This window comes from Haliotis rubra, unplaced genomic scaffold (genome assembly GCF_003918875.1).
Source record: "Haliotis rubra isolate DU_JTF1 unplaced genomic scaffold, ASM391887v1 Scf1264, whole genome shotgun sequence".
Classification (NCBI taxonomy): Eukaryota; Metazoa; Mollusca; class Gastropoda; order Lepetellida; family Haliotidae; genus Haliotis; species Haliotis rubra.
In genome coordinates this window covers 182,995-200,842 of record NW_025765186.1, presented here as the reverse complement: position 1 = coordinate 200,842, position 17,848 = coordinate 182,995, and the positions used below count along the sequence as shown (strand labels likewise).

The window sequence follows — 17,848 nt, the reverse complement described above, 5'->3', positions numbered from 1 at the left end:
TCATATGCTTTTTCTAAGTCGAAAAAGATAGATACTGCATGTTGTTTGTTGACAATGGAGTTTTTGATGAATGCTTCCAGACGCACCAGATGGTCAATGGTACTTCGGTTTTTCGGAAACCACATTGAGATCACTGAGGAGGTTATTGGTCCCAAGTACCAGATTAATCGATTGTTGACCATGCGCTCCATGGTTTTGCAAACGCAGCTAGTTAGTGATATAGGACGGTAGTTTGAGGGATCAGTATGGTCGCGACCGGGTTTTGGTATAGGGATGATGATGGCATTGTGCCACGAAGGGGGGAAGTGTCCGGATGTCCAGATGTCATCAAATATATTTAGGAGTGTTTCCAAGCCTATGTCAGGGAGGTGTTTCAGAAGCTGATAATGGATTTCATCAGCTCCTGCCGCAGTGTCGTGAGCCTGTCCTAGGGCAGTACGTAATTCATGGAGGGAAAACGTTTCGTTGTAATCTTCCCCATTATCAGAGTTAAAATTGACTGGTTTCTTTTCTTGTTTGGTTTGATATTTCTGGAACTGAGGGTTATAATTTGATGAGGAGGAGTGGTTTGCCAAAGTTTCGCCAAGTTTGTTTGCAATTTCAGATTTATTTGTTAGTAGGGAGTCGCCATCTTTCAGGTGGTGAACACCTGATTTTGACCCTTTGCCCTTGATCTTTGAATCATGTTCCACACCTTGGACATGGGTGTGCGGAGTTGATTTTTGACACATATTTCCTCCATGAGCGGCGTTTAGTTTGTTTGAAGGTACGTTTTGCCCTGGCATTTGTCATTTTAACAGCATTCAGGTTATGCACTGTAGGATGTTGTCGGAAATATTTTTCCGCCTTCTTTCTATTTTTCCTAGCTTGTTTGCAGTTTGTATCAAACCATGGTTTGCGTATGTGCGGGTTTGCAGAGGACTTGGGAATACTTTTGTCTCCGATGGCATTTAGGACGTCTGAAAATAGTTCCATGGGGTCAGGAACATTCCTGAAGTTGTCTGGCTTAAGTTTTTCTGAACATAGGGTTTGGAATAAAGGCCAGTTGGCCTTAGTAAAATTCCATCTTGTTGATGGTGGTTCATCCGTGGGGTTGATAGGAGTAAGAATTGTTGGGAAGTGGTCGCTTCCACAAAGGTCGTCATGGACCGACCATTCGAACTCATTTAAAAGATTAGAATCTGTAAGTGATAGATCGAGAGCAGAGTATGATCCAGTGGCAGGATGGAGGTAGGTGTTTGATCCATCGTTGAAGATGCATACATCATTATTGAGAGAAACTCTTCAAGGATCTTTCCCTTACTATTTGTATCATTACTCCCCATAGGGGTTATGGCTGCTGAAGTCGCCCATGATTATGCAGGGCTTTGGGAGTTGATCGTATAAGTTCTGAAGATCTGATAGGCGGACAGTTGAGGTGGGGGGAGATAGAGGGAACATAGTGTAAACCCTATGTTCAGAGTTATGCGGACAGCAACAGTTTGTAGGTTGGTGTTAAGTGGAACAGGGCTATGGAGGATGCCCTGCCTCACCAGGATAGAAGTGCCTCCTGTAGCTTTTACACCGGGAGGAGAAAAGGAGTGGTAGGAACTGTACCGACGGATGTCAAATTTATCGGTCCTTTTTAGGTAGGTTTCTTGGAGACAAAACGCAGATGGTTTGAAGTCTTGAATCAATAGCTGTAATTCATTATAATTATTCTTAAGTCCTCTGCAATTCCATTGGATAATGTTTTGTGGGTTCATGGTGCTTCCACTGGTGACATGTCACGTGAACGTGAGGAAGCGTTTGATGAACTCCTATTTGTGTCTGGTGGAGATGGAGTTACCTCCATATCCAGAGGGCCAAAGGAGTTATGGACCTCGATGGGGACCTCTGAGGGAGAGGTGGCCTTTGTTTTGTGTGTTTGGCGGTTGTTCGAGCTGCTTTAGTCTCTCTAGCCTCTTTTTCCTTTTTCTGCGCGCAGTTTCTGTCTCTGGTTTTGGCATTTGCTCTGGTGTTTGTGATTCAGAGGTTTTGACTTTTGGCGTTGGAGATGGAGTTGCTGAGATAGGCTGAGTTGTGTTGAGTTCAGTTGGCTGAGAAGACGTGACCCATGTCAGGTCGGTCTGACATGAGATGGTTGCAGTAGTGATGGTAGGACGGGAGACAGCAGCAGAGTAGGTGATGGTTGAAGGGGCTGCAGTTAGACTTGCAACCCTCTTCTTGCTTCGTGAAAGGAGATGTTTTCTTTGTGTTTAATCTTCAGTATCTCGGATTCGCGTTTCCATACTGGGCAGAACTTGAAGAGGCCATATGGTTACCACCGCAGTTTGAGCACTTCACTTCCTTAGTACAGTCGTTGCCCTCATGCTTGTCACCACAGCGGTAACAGACAGCAGAGGAACGACAGGACTTGGATCCATGTCCAAACTTTTGGCAGTTGTAGCACCGGAGTGGATTGGGGACATACACCTCCACACCAATGCTACAATAACCAGCTCTAATCGAGTCAGGAATGTTTGCTCGCGCGAACGTGAAGAGATAGGTGTTCGTTGGTTGAACAACACCATCCTTTTGAAGGTAAATCGTTTGACGGCTGTGACGGATTGCTGAGAGAGTTCCTTGACAATTTGTTCTTCAGTCATGTCAGACAGGCATCGAGCCTGTCCCGTACAATGCCTCTACACGAATTAAGGGTTTTGTGTGCTGAGACAGCGACCTTGATATTTACAAATTCTTGTATTTTGAGAAGATTTAAAGATTGGTGTTTCCGGGTACATTCTATCAGGAGAGAGCCAGATCGGAGCTTTGTGACATTGGCAACCTCCGCAGATACCAGCGATACCTTTGGAGATTGCAAAAGGGTTCAATTGCAAAGGTTGCTTGTCGCAAGCCTCAATAATCAGGAAGCGTGGCCAGTAGTCAGGTCGGGGGGCGTACTCTCGTCAGACGAGGAATTGTCGGTATCCATATGTCTTCGTTTTGAACCGGGGTATTGGGAAGCCATGTCGTGGGTAATGTGGTTCGGCATCCCTCTCCCCACCCACCGTGGAGTGTCAACAAGGACGATCTTATATTGCAGCGGATCTCCGCTGCAAAGACCAGGGATAAGGGGATGTTATACTCCAGCGAATTTGACATGAAATGCTGTAGCTGCCTACCAGATTAAAGGTCAGGATGGTTCTGTCCATGACAATCAATTGGAGACGTACAGAAATCGGAGGTCAGCATCACCAGATTGGCCCATGAGCCACCGCCTTCTGTGCATGGGTCTGCGAGGCTAATTTGTTTCGTAGAATAGTTGTTAACATTTTGAACATGGTCAAAAGTGTTATGTAATACCACGTTTTGTATAGACATTCCATGCACAGGGCAAGGCGTGACCAGCCGATTGGTAGAATCGGGCCTATTCTACCACCCGTCTAGGCAAAGTTAGGGTCGAAGTGGTGTGTTGGATTAGTGAACACTATTGCCGGTTCCGTCATCCTCAACCACCAGACTCCCTTCCTCTGCCGACACAGGGATGCAACCCACGGCAAACGGGTTGCCCAATTTGGTCGCCTCTCTACGACCAGCAATGGGGTGCTGTGGACCTATTCGACCCACGGTCCACACAGGGGTGAAGAGCCATTGGCACCTTACCCAGCACCCACCACGGGAGGTTGCTTCCACTATGTTCGCAAGAAGAAGAAGACAAGCAAAAGAGCATGAGTCAGATAAGGGAAAATATAAGACAAATATTGATTAAATTGCAAATTTGATAAACCACTCCAATAAATACAACGTGAGTTGGAAGAACATGGCTTAATGCACGATGGGCATTGGGGGTGAGGATCAGCCACAGATAGCCGGTGCCTGCAAACAATGAAATGTAAATAAGTTACATTACGATGAAAATGTGCCACAAATTACAATAATTTCTTCATATTTTATACACTTAATACATGATAGTTATAGCTAAATACCATATATAGCGTAATTTTGATAAATAGGATCTAAATATAAAGGATATATGCAGTATACAGGACTTCAGTGTTCACCCAATCGCTTCGGAGAGTGACTAGTTAGGCTGGTCACATGACAATTTGCGCGGGAAAAGGGAGGTAGCTCGTGGGTCAGTGTACTTTTACGTCCGCTTCGGGCACTACAAAGGATTCAAGTGTTCCACTACCATTCGCAATGGAAAGGGAGATAAGCAAAAGATCATGAGTCAGGATAAGGAAAAATAATTAAATAACACTTTCTCTTAAGTCTAGTTTCACTTTTGAATGCTGATTAAATGCTCTGAAATGCAAGGACATTTCAAAATTGTATGGTGGGTGGTGTGGCGATAGTGTGTGCGTGTGCGTGCATGTGCGTGTGCGTGCGTGTGCGTGTATGTGCAGTGAGACCCCATACAGACCTCGCCACTTTGTGGCTCGGGCATGCAACTGCAATGCATCCACACGCACGCACCATTCCAGGGCTTATGCGTTTTAGGGACGCAGAACCTTTCTCCTTCCCCGAACACTGGTACTTACGCATTCTGTGTGTCTGTTGAACCTGTGCAGATAACAAAGACACTGTCATGCCAAACTTGTCAGTGCAATTTTGGTAATTTCTCTATCAAGGAACAAGTTAACACATGAACCCTGTTTACATGTTTGTTCTCGTGTCCCAGTAAGTTGCTGCATTATACTGTACCCTAAATTTTGACAAACTTGTGATGAGGCAACATGCCTTCATTAATACATTTGAAAATACATTGTTTGTGTTGTCATGCAAGACTGTGTTTTTTTGCATACAGTACACCTACCTGGTTTCTGCAATATGCATCTGTATCTTTTCCTGGCCATGACGACAACGATGACCACAATGCCAACGACCAATATCACACCGACTGTCACTCCAGCTATTAATCCAGCGTGTGAAGGGGCTGCAGGGGCTTAAACAGAAATATCCCAGGTATAAACAATGCCACAACACATTGCCACAAGGAACACAGAATGAGATCCAGTTAAGTAAAACAAACACAGTGGTCAGAAATATATGCAAGGAGTTTGGGAGATCGGTCATAACACCAGGTGTTCATGAAAAGGTTGGCATGTTCTGCTCTACACTTAGCACCCTCCACTTACAGAATGTATATCTCGAATATGTTGTCTTTCAGTAATTTTAGAATGTGTCTATACACCTATAAGAAAAGCTGATTACTGTTAAATTGTTTCTCAAAAGTTTCCAAATTTGGAAATGTTTCAGCGTTGTCATTGTTTAACATTGATTTGCACGATCTATCACTTATATTTTCATAACGATTACAAGTATATAGAAGAGAGCGATGCCATGTCTCTTTGAAGTGACTTGAAGTAGTATTTATATGTCCTTCTATATTTGTGTACTTATCCGTATGTGACCTACACGGAGACTGATTATACACGATGGCTTTTTTTGCCGAGAAACAAATAAAGATCCTTTCAATTCAATAAGAAAACTCATTACCTCTTGAGTAATAACCATGTCTAAAACAGAAGCAACAGACAGCTTTACCTACGTATCCTGAGATGATGAGTTTAATGTAAAATGAGACGTACGTATAACTTTCCCTCTCCGTGAGTCCGGTCACATGTTCAGTGTAGCTGCTGTTTCCAAACTTGTTCCTGGCGACAACCCTCACATAGTACAGTGTGTCAGAGTTGAGATCCTGGATGGCTGATGTTAAGTAATTCCCACTTCCTGTCTCTGTATGACTCCCTGCTGTCTTCCAGTCCTTCTCATCTGTGCTGTACTCTACAGTGAATGTCTGAGTAGCTCCGCCATTGAACTCCTCCTTCCAGGAAACATGTAGAGTGAAGGGGGCCTTCTGCGGAGACACTGACGTTTGTTGGGGTGCTTGGTGGTCCTGGAAACAGAAAATGTATTGACACAACACTTTCGTATGTATGCAGTTCTGTTAAAGTAATTAATGAACCAGTAATATAGACCAATAAGATTGTATTACAAACACATTAACAGACAATTTATTGGAAATAGGCATAGCAACATAAACATCAAACGTTAAGTTAAGTCAAACTAAAAAACTTACAGGTAGAAATCACTTCGTGTAATATCCTTTTCTGAGAGCACCACTGCCAACAAAGCTAAATATTTGTTGTGACCTTCTAAACAATCAATCTATCTATCTATCTATCTATCTATCTATCTATCTCTATCCATCCATCCATCCATCCATCCATCCATCCATCCATCCATCCATCCATCCATCTATCTATCTATCTATCTATCTATCTATCTATCTATCTATCTATCTATGGAAAAACTTATATAGCGCTATATCCAGAAATAAACTGCTCTGCAGCGCTTGAGACTCTGATGAAAGTTAGTTGTTGTATGCTTCACGGAAGTAATGAGTCTTTAGCTGTGATTTGAATGAATCCAGGTCCTGGTTAGATCTCAGGTGTTGTGGGAGTTGATTTAACAGTCCGGCAATTTGAAAACAACCGCTGGTGATACGACTGGGTTTCAGTGCAGGTGGCTGAAGGAGAAACTGGTGAGAGGATCGAAGAGATCTGACTACATGAATGTGCATGGATACAAATAGAAATATCAAATCTGGAAGCCAAAAGAAGGGATGATGACAGTCATGACAGTTGTTACATCACTGATGAATGAATGAATCGAGAAATAAAAGGAATGGAAATCAGTTAACATTGATATTAGTGTCTCGGGTTAATGTCCGCATGACATCACACATCTGAATATCTGAAATAATTATTAAAGTAGTTTTAGTTTTCAGAGAGTTGTGTGAGAAATCTGATGCTCACTGCTGACATGGGAAGGTCTCACCATATTTGGAGATGACTGGAAGTTAAGAATATTCGTGAAGGGTTGTAATGCATCCCATTGTTGTGTTTAATCTGAACTGAACTGAATGGGGCATTAGAAGTACATGTCTACATCATTATTATGTTCAACGTGTACAACGCTAAATACGTGCATTATACACAAAATGGTAATACATAGATATTGGTTGGTGGCAAGAATAAACTGTGTAAATACACGAATTTATCCATTTAAATGAACAATGTTACTCTCATACGTTATTTGTTTTTCTTGTTTGCTTAAAGTGCGACATTATTATTTTGCACAATATTGCTAATTTTCTAATTGTTCCCAGTATATTGCAGTGAAGATTCTGGTTCATTTTGTGCACATTCAGGTTTCTTCAGTAATAGTTGTGAAAATATTTTTCCCTCGCTATGTTTCCTGTGACCAAGGTAGAGCAAATAAACAAAAAGTGAAATTCATTTTCAATAACGTTTGAATCTTCTCGTTCGTGAACGGAAAAAATCTCATTCTCAAATAAATTGATCTAATAAAATATCTGGCTGACTTGAATGGTGCAGTATCCCTTCATATGTTACATCTTTGGAGTGGTATTAAGAAGTTGGTTTGATGAACAAGGGGATACTTCTATGGATATACAACTTCTATATTACAATACATGTGAAACGTCGCCACCTGTCCTCCACAGGAGTCGGATATGTTGTGGTCGCATCACATAAATCAAATTAGACAATGTGTCTTTCAGTAAAGAGATGCCCATAAACAGACTGAATCATATAACCTTAAAACGAATAGGGCCAAATGTGACATATCTTATATTTGTGATTACACTTTCTCAGTAAAGTACATGTTCCAGTCATTTTGTCCCACCCAGGATTCGAGCCAGGCACCTAATGTGGTATGTTTAGATAATATTATTAATCTGCCGTTATATACGTCATAATTTTCCACATGTTATACTCATGCACAGTGATGAAAGTGACAATGTATTGTTGTGTTTGTAAGCAATTTTGGAGGCTGCTAGGAGCTTCTACTGTCTTTGCTCAGACGCTCAAATTTAGCTTGTCTTTGGTTTCATGGCAAGACCAAGATATGATCAGGAGGCACCCTTCTATTCTGCCCTGTTTGAACGTCTAACTGCAAGGCGAATATTCAGGATACCGTGCCATCTGATGTCTTCTTTGTGAGTCATAATAATATCTTATGAAACATCACATTTGTCAGTGGGTCTGTAATCCATAAGATAGTACATATACACAGTGACAGTCATGCCAGTTTAACCAACCGTCACCGTAAGTCACTATGCTGACAGTATTACCTTCACCATCGTCTACAATGTGTGACACTTATCTTCAGATACAATGCTGAGTGTCCATGCCCCTAAACCCATCTACACCACTGTCCCGTGTAAGAGTGTAGTCCCTTGAAGTGCCGTTGCTGGACATTAGTGGGATGTCATCTTGGAGTATAGCAAGACAATTACATGATGTACTTTCGATATCTGCTATCATCTGTAGGCACAATGTTGACTGTGTATGTCACTGACCCTCAAACATCATTGTCCAATGTAAGACTGTAGTCCCAAAAGTCCTGCTGTTAGAGGTTAATAAGGTGAAGTGATGGAGTATTGCTAGACAATTATACAGTGTACTTTTATATCAACTCTCACCTGTAGACACAATGCTGACTGTGTATGTCACTGACCCACCCATATCATTGTCCACTGTAAGACTGTAGTCCCCGAAGTCCTGCTGCTGGAGGTTAGTAAGGTGTAGTCTGGCAGTGACTGAGATGTCTGAGACAGGGCTGGAGGAACCAGTGAGGTCCTGGCTGGTGCTGATGGATCTACTCCAGGTGAATGTAGGAAGGGGGTAGGCCAGGACTGACACAGACACAGTCACGTTTTCACCACTCTGCCTGGAGGCGTACTTGGAGTTGCTTGGGCACTGTTTCATCTAGTCGAGGAGAACCTGAGGAAACAAAATCATAGCACATCAAATTAATAATGATAATGAAAACAACAGAAAGTGCCTAATGTGAGAGATGAAATTTTTTAAAGTCATAGTCAAAAATGACATTTTCAATACAGCCAGCATGATAGCATCCTGTCATAGCTGGGTATGTTCATACAAGTTTAACCATGTACTTATTACCAAGTATGTGATTAGGATGGCTGACTACATCAGTCTGCCTCTAGTCTGATTACTGGTTAAATTCTATTGCATTACTTATGGTATCCACAGACTTCGGTATCTTATCATGGGGCTACAAAAGAATAAATTTGTATACACTAGTATGAGAAACAAGTCCAAATCCAGGAAGAAAACGCCCTTCTTGTGCAGATGAATCCCTATGAAATACAAGTCACAACCTTGCCCATCACGACACAGCTAATGCCACTGTGTAGAACACAACCAGCATACTCAGGCAGTCCATAGATTGAATACATAGTTGGGGACACCATAGAAACAGGTGTACATTACCCCACAGACACTTTGCCACTGTACTACCTCTACAAGTGGTAGAGGTAGTATTCTGGGAACAGATATTGCTGATAATAATTCCGAAATCTCATGAATACATCCCTCTAACACTTGAATGCTAAATTCCGCACTGACTTATCTCACAAATGCTGCACTTAATGATTTGGTGGACTGTGATGTAGCTCTTGGTTAATGACACCTCACATGATGAGTTCTGATGACATTACTTCTGCTAACATACCGTTAATGATGTCACTGATGACTTCTTTCCTTTTACTCATTAAGCCCGAGAGCCCCATCACTACTCAACACCTGGAAGCCCTCGCTGATTGCCCACTCTCTGTGCCGAGACTAATTAGTGCTAGTCACACCTGATTTCCCTGGCTGGTTTCGGGATCACAGGAAACTGTCTAGTCGTACAAACAAGTCCTGATTGTTTAACTGTGTCGTAAAGATATATGTTGAAAGAAATCAGGTGTGAATACATGTCGTGTATTGCAAGCTTTATGTAATTTTATTGCAAGTTTCTCTTGTAGACCTTTTGTCGGCTTGTACATTTATATTTTATCACAATATGCATACACATGTATTCTTTGTATGTAACAGATGAGACACATCACGTTAACAAATTCTCTCTCTTATATCATTGTGTGAGGTTTATATTTACAAAACATCTATGACAATGACATACTGTAAAGAAGAATTTACTTTCATACTTTATAATCTTCGACGAAAATAGCGGTTTTGCCGATACATTTCTAGTGTTTACGAATTATTTTAATGAAAGTACTATAACGCTAGTCTGTGACTAGCTGAAAAGCACATTCATAGCATTGCACTTTATTTCATACAGATTTAATGCAGAAAACATACGTGACCATACAAAACATACATAGACAAAATGTATACTACATATTCCTTGCATAGACATAAAACAAAGAGTCACGCAATAGGGCGTCATCAAATTTCCCCGAATAGAACGTTCGGTATCCTCAACTGTTCAATGTAGTGGCTGGTCATATGTTATCTGCGACCAATCGTATCATGAGATACCTGTCACAGAGGAAAGGACAGGTGATGGGGCGTGGGCGGAATTTCTACTGAAGAGCACGTTTGGTCACCAGCAGCTTGATAGAGATTGGTTATTGGCTATATCCTTGACCAGTCGATATGCTGGGTTTCGGCTTTATCAACTCAAACTATCATGTAACAGTTTGTGTACTGTAAACATACACACTGGTAACGATGTATGAAATACACACATAAGACAAATAGGAGTAGATAGTCACTTTGGCGAGTTTATTTGTCCTCATTTTAGTGTTTTTGATAAGTAAAACAAAGCGATTGAAATCCAACCACTGAGTAGAGGTAGTATTTATTTTCATATACATTTTATGCACAATAACTAGTACATAAAACATAATGGTTTGCTGTACATGTAAATATAATCTTCACCTTGATATGAATGACTATCCAAACTAGAGTACACGCATTACAGAATTCATGAGGTGACACTATACTGAATTAATATAGTGCATAAACTTGTAGTTGACACCCCACCCCCAATATTTATGAAGGTGGGCGTGCCTATATCTTTACTGAATGCAAACGAGGTTCATAAGATTACAGATGTGCATGCATGTATAAACATCACAGAGAGGGGCGTGACTCCATAAAGCAAGATGTCCAATGATATAACAGCGCATCTGTTTATTTTACACTTGTCACGGGACAAACCTTTCAACAAGGACGTAACTACATATGCATTCTACCGGAGGCTGTTATTTCAAGGTCGAAAGAGGCTTTCAATTATCTCATTACTGTAATCTGCTTGAATGATTATACGCATGTGTATCGATACCGTAACTGATATACTATCCAGCTTTTATTGACGATGGATCAATAGAGACTGAGTTGATTGATACACGTGATAATTGCACCGGATTTGATAATTACACAGATCAAATACAAACGTTTTACAGAATGCTCATGTAAATTGCATAGAAAACTGACAATTCAAATCAACATGAAACTTTCAACAGCTTGAACAAAAATGCTTGAAATACCTTTGTATGGCTTACATGTAATAACTTATGATATTACTTCTGTCCATGTGTGACAATGTTTTGAATTACCAACTTACTGTCTTTTGTAACAAACGTAGTAAAAGATTTCATTGTTGTAATAACACTGACATGTATATATGTATTCGATGCAAAGGCGCGACTTATCACTTTATATTCGCTTAGGTAACATTACAAACTTTAGATTATGGAAAACAACTAGTTACAATTCAGTAAACTTCAAATTAGCAAGTTCAATTATGTTTTATCTATTCGAGCTTGGATGTATAATTACTTGTGTTTATACATTATGTTTCAGTATATGAAACATGACAACGTAATGATGCCTAAAAAGTAAATTCAAACTATTCTATTGTGTTTGAATTCTTTGTATGTCCTTGAAATTTCATATTGTTTCCTATTTATTACAAAGTTGAAGAAAATATTAACTTCAGTTACCTCCGAAACCATTACATCTTAATTCAATCAATGTGCATATGAAGTATTTTAGTATCCATTCCCAATGAAGAGTACCAGACACCTACCTCTGTAAAAACGTCATATAATCCCCTTTCTCGCTGACATGTGTTAATTTGCCAAACGCTGTACAAGCCTATGATAATGATTAGCAATTGCTATCAAAATGCTTTAAATACTTCTTCTGATTGACACTAAAGGTAGCATTTCCTCGTAAGAAAAAGCTAATATTTGCTCCAGTACTACTAAATCGGTTGAAATAATAGGTACATTGCGATTTTTAAAAGTACAACACACATGTGCATATCTCGCTGAATAAGAGGTGCTTTCTTGCTGACGACTGTATGTTGCTCTCGCTGTGAGAAACTGCTAATTACCTGCCCCATAAACACGTCACTCGCTGTGAGGAGCTGATTAATTTGCCCCATATATGCGTCTCTCGGCCTTAATGAGTTAACGGTACTTTGGATGACGTCATGATTATGCCATATCCTCTCTGTATCTCATCCACTCCATGAAGACCAGTGTTATCCCTGATTGGATATGAATACCTTCTAAAGGTTAGCCCTTAGCTACCATTTGAGGCTCTGCAGCAAACGAGGATCACAACAATCAACCTATGTTCCAAACCTAATGTGGTCTCACCCTCGGTGATGACTGTCTTATTCCATTTCCTTACATCTCTTCTTGACAAACAAGCATGTAAGGCCTGGTTGGCAAGCATATTCTCCAAATCATGGAGAAGTCCCTGCTCCTACAATCCGTTTCCTCACAAGAGAAAATCTAGGTGGTAAGGATAGACTTGGCAACAACTATGGACCCTAACTTGTGCAATCCTTGCAAGTCTTGGGCTCCATCTCTCCGATAAAATGTGGTAAATGTGTTTGACAATGCCCACTGACAAGCTGACAAGACGTGTTCAATGATACTGTCTTCCATTAGGCAATGGATGATGCAATGTGGCAGGAGGAACCATTGATAGGTAAGCAATGTTACTCTTGGTTACATCTGACAGACTGTTCCTGGCATGATATCCATACCTGTGACGTTATCGGTTTAAAAGTTTCTGTCATGTTAAGATACCGTTGAGAGCTCTTACTGAGCATAAAATATGTCCAGCAAACTCCTGTCTAGCGTAGAAGCCAGAAAGGGATAGTAAAACACTTGCCCTTGAGGCCACAAAGCAGACTTCTGATTTACCTGCAAGGAAGTCTGTGACTCAAGAGCGATTCTTTTCAATGTAATGGACCTGACATCCCGTGCATGTACCTCTGACACCCTTGAGGCTGTAGTCAGAGCCATCAGGAATGCAGTCTTCCATGGGTTTGAATGAATGGTGTAAAAGCGCTGAAGATGTAAGTCATTTTAAAGATGTATTAGGGCATAGGTAATTCTGTAAATGTGCCATGATGAATTCTTCATGAATGAATGGTGTAAAAGTGCTGAAAACAACACTAACCAATCTTATTTCATAGTTATTTGCTGTTTGGGGATATCCTCCAGTTCTCTTGTAAGATGCACTAACAACCTGGTGCAGGCATGTCTACAGAGGAGCTCTCCCAGCCTGTGAGTGGGTATATATGGCGATCTTGAACCTTTCTATGATGTTTCTCGGGGTTCATCTCTGAACACTAGGTCTGTAGGTGATATGACAAAAAATCTAGAACCTAGATGACGATTTACTCAAAGAAAGATGGGATATTGTTGCTTTTCCAAGGGCTCGTAAAAGTGGTGTAAAAAAGTGCCTAAGATGTATTAGAAATTCCGCAATCATAAGGATAGTTATAGATCCATTGGCAGTTCCTGACTCCTCCTAAAATCTAGCGACAAAAGATGTTATTCGATAGTTTCCATCCGTGTAGGTATAGTTGTAGATTGTGATGGAACTTGTCTGATTTCGGCGGTCTTAGAATTGTTGAGAAAGACATAATTAGAGATCTGTCAGTAAAGAAAGTAGGTCTGAGAACAATGATCGTGTCATCCATGCTGATGTCACCAGGTACATTAACATCAGATGTTCCTGGTCTTGGTCACAACTTGCGGAATAAGATCTGTCGGTGGAAACGCTAAGGCAATCATTCCCTCCCATGATATTGACATTTGCATCCACTGCATAGAGCACAAGGATCTAGGACCATACTTAGATAGATTTGCAAATTATTGAACAGATCTCTATTTTAGGTTGTTTCCATTTCATTGGTATCTGCCTGAAGGAGTGTTCTGAATGAAGTCTTCATTCTGTTGTCCAAATCTTGTCAGGGGCATGGTAGTGCACCTGAATGAATGTTGACTTTCCCTATGTTGACTTTCCCTATGGCCACTATGTTGACTTTCCCTATGGCCACTATGTTGCCTCTAGACTGTCCAAAACGTAGGATCCATAAGCTCTTGAGAGTAAGTGCCTCCCAATCTGATATAGGCAATACTGTGGTGTTGTCCATAGCAACTAGTAGTGATGAGTCCTTGAGTATTGCAGCCCAGTTCCTGATAGCTAATACTACTGCTCACATCTCAGTATGCTGATTTGGGCTAGTGTTTATAGCTCCATCCAACCTGATGCTGTCATGTCTTCTAGATGAGCTCCTCGGGCTGTGATGGCATCCTGATTAGCTTTCCTTGTATGACATTGTCAGGGTTCATCCTCCAGGCAAGGTCCCTGAACACTAGGTCTGTAGGTGTTATGGCAGAGTCTAGCTGTTGGGCTCGATGCTGATTCACTAAGTTCTGAAAGTATCAGCAATGCTTCTGAATGTGAGAGCCTGCACAGATGTAAGTGTTCCCATCATCCATACGTCGAGATTCTAGAGTGGTGAAACAGCCCATACCTCTGCACATTTTGGGCTGCAGCTCTAATTTTTCTGGAACCACCAGAAACCCACAATTTCTGAAGAAATCCCTCAGACAATGTGAGACGTCTAAACGCTTGTCTACATCAACATTTGGAGACAGGGAAATCGTTAAGGCATTCTTCTTTTTGTACCAAAATATACCAGAGAGAATAACCAGATCTGCTGGGTTCAGGTCGACAACAGCTTCCTTGTCTCTGAGTTTGTAGACGCTATCATCGTTGCTGAAAGTTTGGGTTTGTGAAGGTGATATCAAGGTTACACTAGGTGTGTCAGCAAAGAGGTCTCTTTGCAAACTAAGTCAAATACCGCTTTGGCCATACTATCCAGGTAACCACGTAGCGTCTGGGCTATGTTACCTGTAACCTCTAAGCTTATCTGATCATCAGCTGTATCAGATATGTGGCTGGTGATATTGCCACCATCACTCTGGTCAAAATCAGGTTGCAAGAGTAGAAAATCATGCACTATAACTTATGCTGACCAATCAAAGGAGCTTTGAGGGGCCCCTTCTGCTGCATCTAAGACTTAGTTACCCACATGGTCCATATGATATCAATCACCCCTGTGCCTGGTGCGATCATTACGGCTGGTGTACGGCTGGCTGAAATTTCCACCATGACTGAGGACTGATGTAGTCAGCAATGGTTGTTCTAAGTCATGGTGACCTGGCGATGTGCTGTCTAGTTGTGACTTTCCAGTCGTGGCTTCAAAACGTCGGCTTAGGGTGATTGTGGCTGACGGCTCTGGCCTTGACTTAGTGATGAGACCTCGATTTGTCACATTTACACTTTTTATGGTGTCCGATGGTGAGGAAATGATATTCTTAGAGCCATCACATTTACCCATTGTACAGTCAAATCGGAAAATGGAAAGTGTGTTGCTGGGAAGAAATTAATGACAGACAAAAGCGAAAAGCAAAACTGAATGAAGGACACTGGCAGGACCAACATTTTCGCTCGTATTGGAGTTCTATTGACATGTGGACATCTTAAACAGAGCATGGTGGATGTTTTATTGTATGCAATGTAAATGGAGGTGTAATCTGAGAGGAATACCCGAAACATGTGAATATCAACAATACCAGAAAGTAAGGTCACCATGACTTCGCCACCAGTCTAATTGTCACACAGTTCTCAAATAATGATTGCTGTGATTGTATGAACCACCACTTGGGGGACAACATCAGTACCTGGGAAGCCATGGGTACAGCACTGATAATATCTAATCTAATCTCGTCATCATACCGGTAATCAAGCATAAAATTCTCAGTATTGGTATCCTTTGCAATTCTTTTATGGAGTGTCAGCATTAATTTCTGCATATTTCGAACACTAGAATCTTCGATGGAGTTATATCCTTGTGGGTTGTCACAATGTTTGATGGCACTGTCCTGGTAATAAGCAGAGAGGTCTTGCATTGTAATCCATAATGACTGGCACGGGGGTGGTAATCAAAATGTAGCATCTTGTACTCCCTGTTGATAAAGTTTACCATACGGCACGGTCATCACCCTCACTGGTCCTTATCTGTCACCCTTGAAGCCCATTTTTGGTGTCCCCGCCTTGATATTGCTGGAATATTGCTAAAAGCGGCGTGAAACCAAACTCACTCACTCACACCTCTGTCACCCAGGTCTTGGACAGTCCTCTACTACCTCACTGGTGGCCACATGCTTCTTCACAAGTTGGCTAATATAGTGGAAACCGCCTAAGTAAAACCCGCTTAACTAAACAGACCAGATAAGTTGTAGTTGGTGATGTTGTTCAAGCATCAATGACAGGAATATCCCCGCTTCAATAATTTGGTGAGTGAGTGAGTGAGTTTAGTTTGACGCCGCTTTTAGCAATATTCCAACAATATCACGGCGGGGACACCAGAAATGGGCTTCACATATCAATAATTTAGTAGTGCACATAATCATAGATCAAAGTGCTTGGCGCTTTTGCTGCACGTGCAACCCATAGCTTTTGATAGGTGGTGCTTAATTGATGATCATGTGTATATGGTCATACCCTTTTGACATTGCCTTATTCCTTTTACATGCACATTCTTTTGCTAATGTGCATGTACAACATTATGGCTGCCAGTGATACATTCAACCAACGTTTTGACCATGTCTGGGCCTTTAAGGCCCATACTATACAGCGTAAGAAATATAGAACAGGTTAACATATATTCATCATTATGTGCTTGTTTATAACCATATTTAGTCCTTTCTTCATTTTTATCCATTGAAACAGGTGGGAGAAGTGTTTGTATATATATTTGCAAACTTCGATTTTCACACAGACAGTTGCTGATATCAGTTCAAAGTAAATGCATTGCAGAATACAAAACGTCATCATGGTGACTATTGGCAGCTGTGCGACATGTTGAACATAACCCATCGTCATCATTGTTCATAATACTAAGAATACATCCTCTATTACACCTGTTAAAATCTGAATTTCAGTTATAGTGATACATCAGTCACAAATACATGATTATGGAATGATTTATATAGGTAGAGGTTATATAAAAATAATACCTACATTTGACAAGCAGCTCCACCCTCTGGGTGACAGGTGCCCCGATGTTGTTGGTGGCAGTACAGGAGTAGTTCCCTCTTTGTCTACAGTCTGCTGACTCCAGTCTGTATGTTGCTGTCAGGGAGTTATCTGCCCTTGTCAGCTCTTCAGTTCCATTCAGTAACCTGATGACTGATTTGGGATTACTGTCAACCTGGCAGCTCAAGGTGGCTTGATCCGATTCGCTAACAGTCACTGAACGACTGAGCGAGTTGATCATAAACATACTTATATTGACAGGATCTGAAACAAAAACGCAATGGACTATTAAAATGAAAAACACCAGCTTTTATTAACACATAAGACACCCTTAAAATGTTGGTGTGGTTTGCAAAAGATAACTTCCATTTTGATAACACAATCAATCGTTGTGATAAACAGCTGTATAAAGGAACAGTGTGTTTCATTCGTAATTCTCCGAGAAAAACTGTCTGAATTACTGCAAATATAGAAATGGCTCCATCAGCATTTTGTTTTCATTCTAATTCAACATCATTTTAACTGAATTCAACCTTCCAACCACAGGGCTCATCCAAGTGAAGTCATACTGTCACACCATACTGTGTAATAGTGACCTTGACCATTCAGTGAGATGTGAGATAAAA

At 41.0% G+C, this 17,848-nt stretch overlaps 1 protein-coding gene across 3 annotated transcripts in view; it reads right to left on the bottom strand.

The window, feature by feature from the left end:
- The window catches only part of LOC124266554, a 45,975-nt gene extending 28,475 nt beyond the window's left edge, over positions 1–17,500 (bottom strand). Inside the window, exons 1-5 of one of the 3 annotated variants that reach the window (XM_046701359.1) lie at positions 17,208–17,500; positions 8,474–8,774; positions 5,553–5,860; positions 4,778–4,906; positions 4,503–4,524 (exon numbers count right to left, since the gene is read on the bottom strand). In XM_046701359.1, coding sequence (XP_046557315.1) covers positions 4,503–4,524; positions 4,778–4,817 — 62 coding nt within the window. In that variant the 5' untranslated portion in view covers positions 4,818–4,906; positions 5,553–5,860; positions 8,474–8,774; positions 17,208–17,500. Of the gene's footprint in view, positions 1–4,502; positions 4,525–4,777; positions 4,907–5,552; positions 5,861–6,375; positions 6,494–8,473; positions 8,775–17,207 lie in introns of those variants that run through there. The other 2 variants (XM_046701357.1, XM_046701358.1) reach the window with 2 other exon arrangements.
- Between the last annotated feature and the right edge of the window lie 348 nt (positions 17,501–17,848).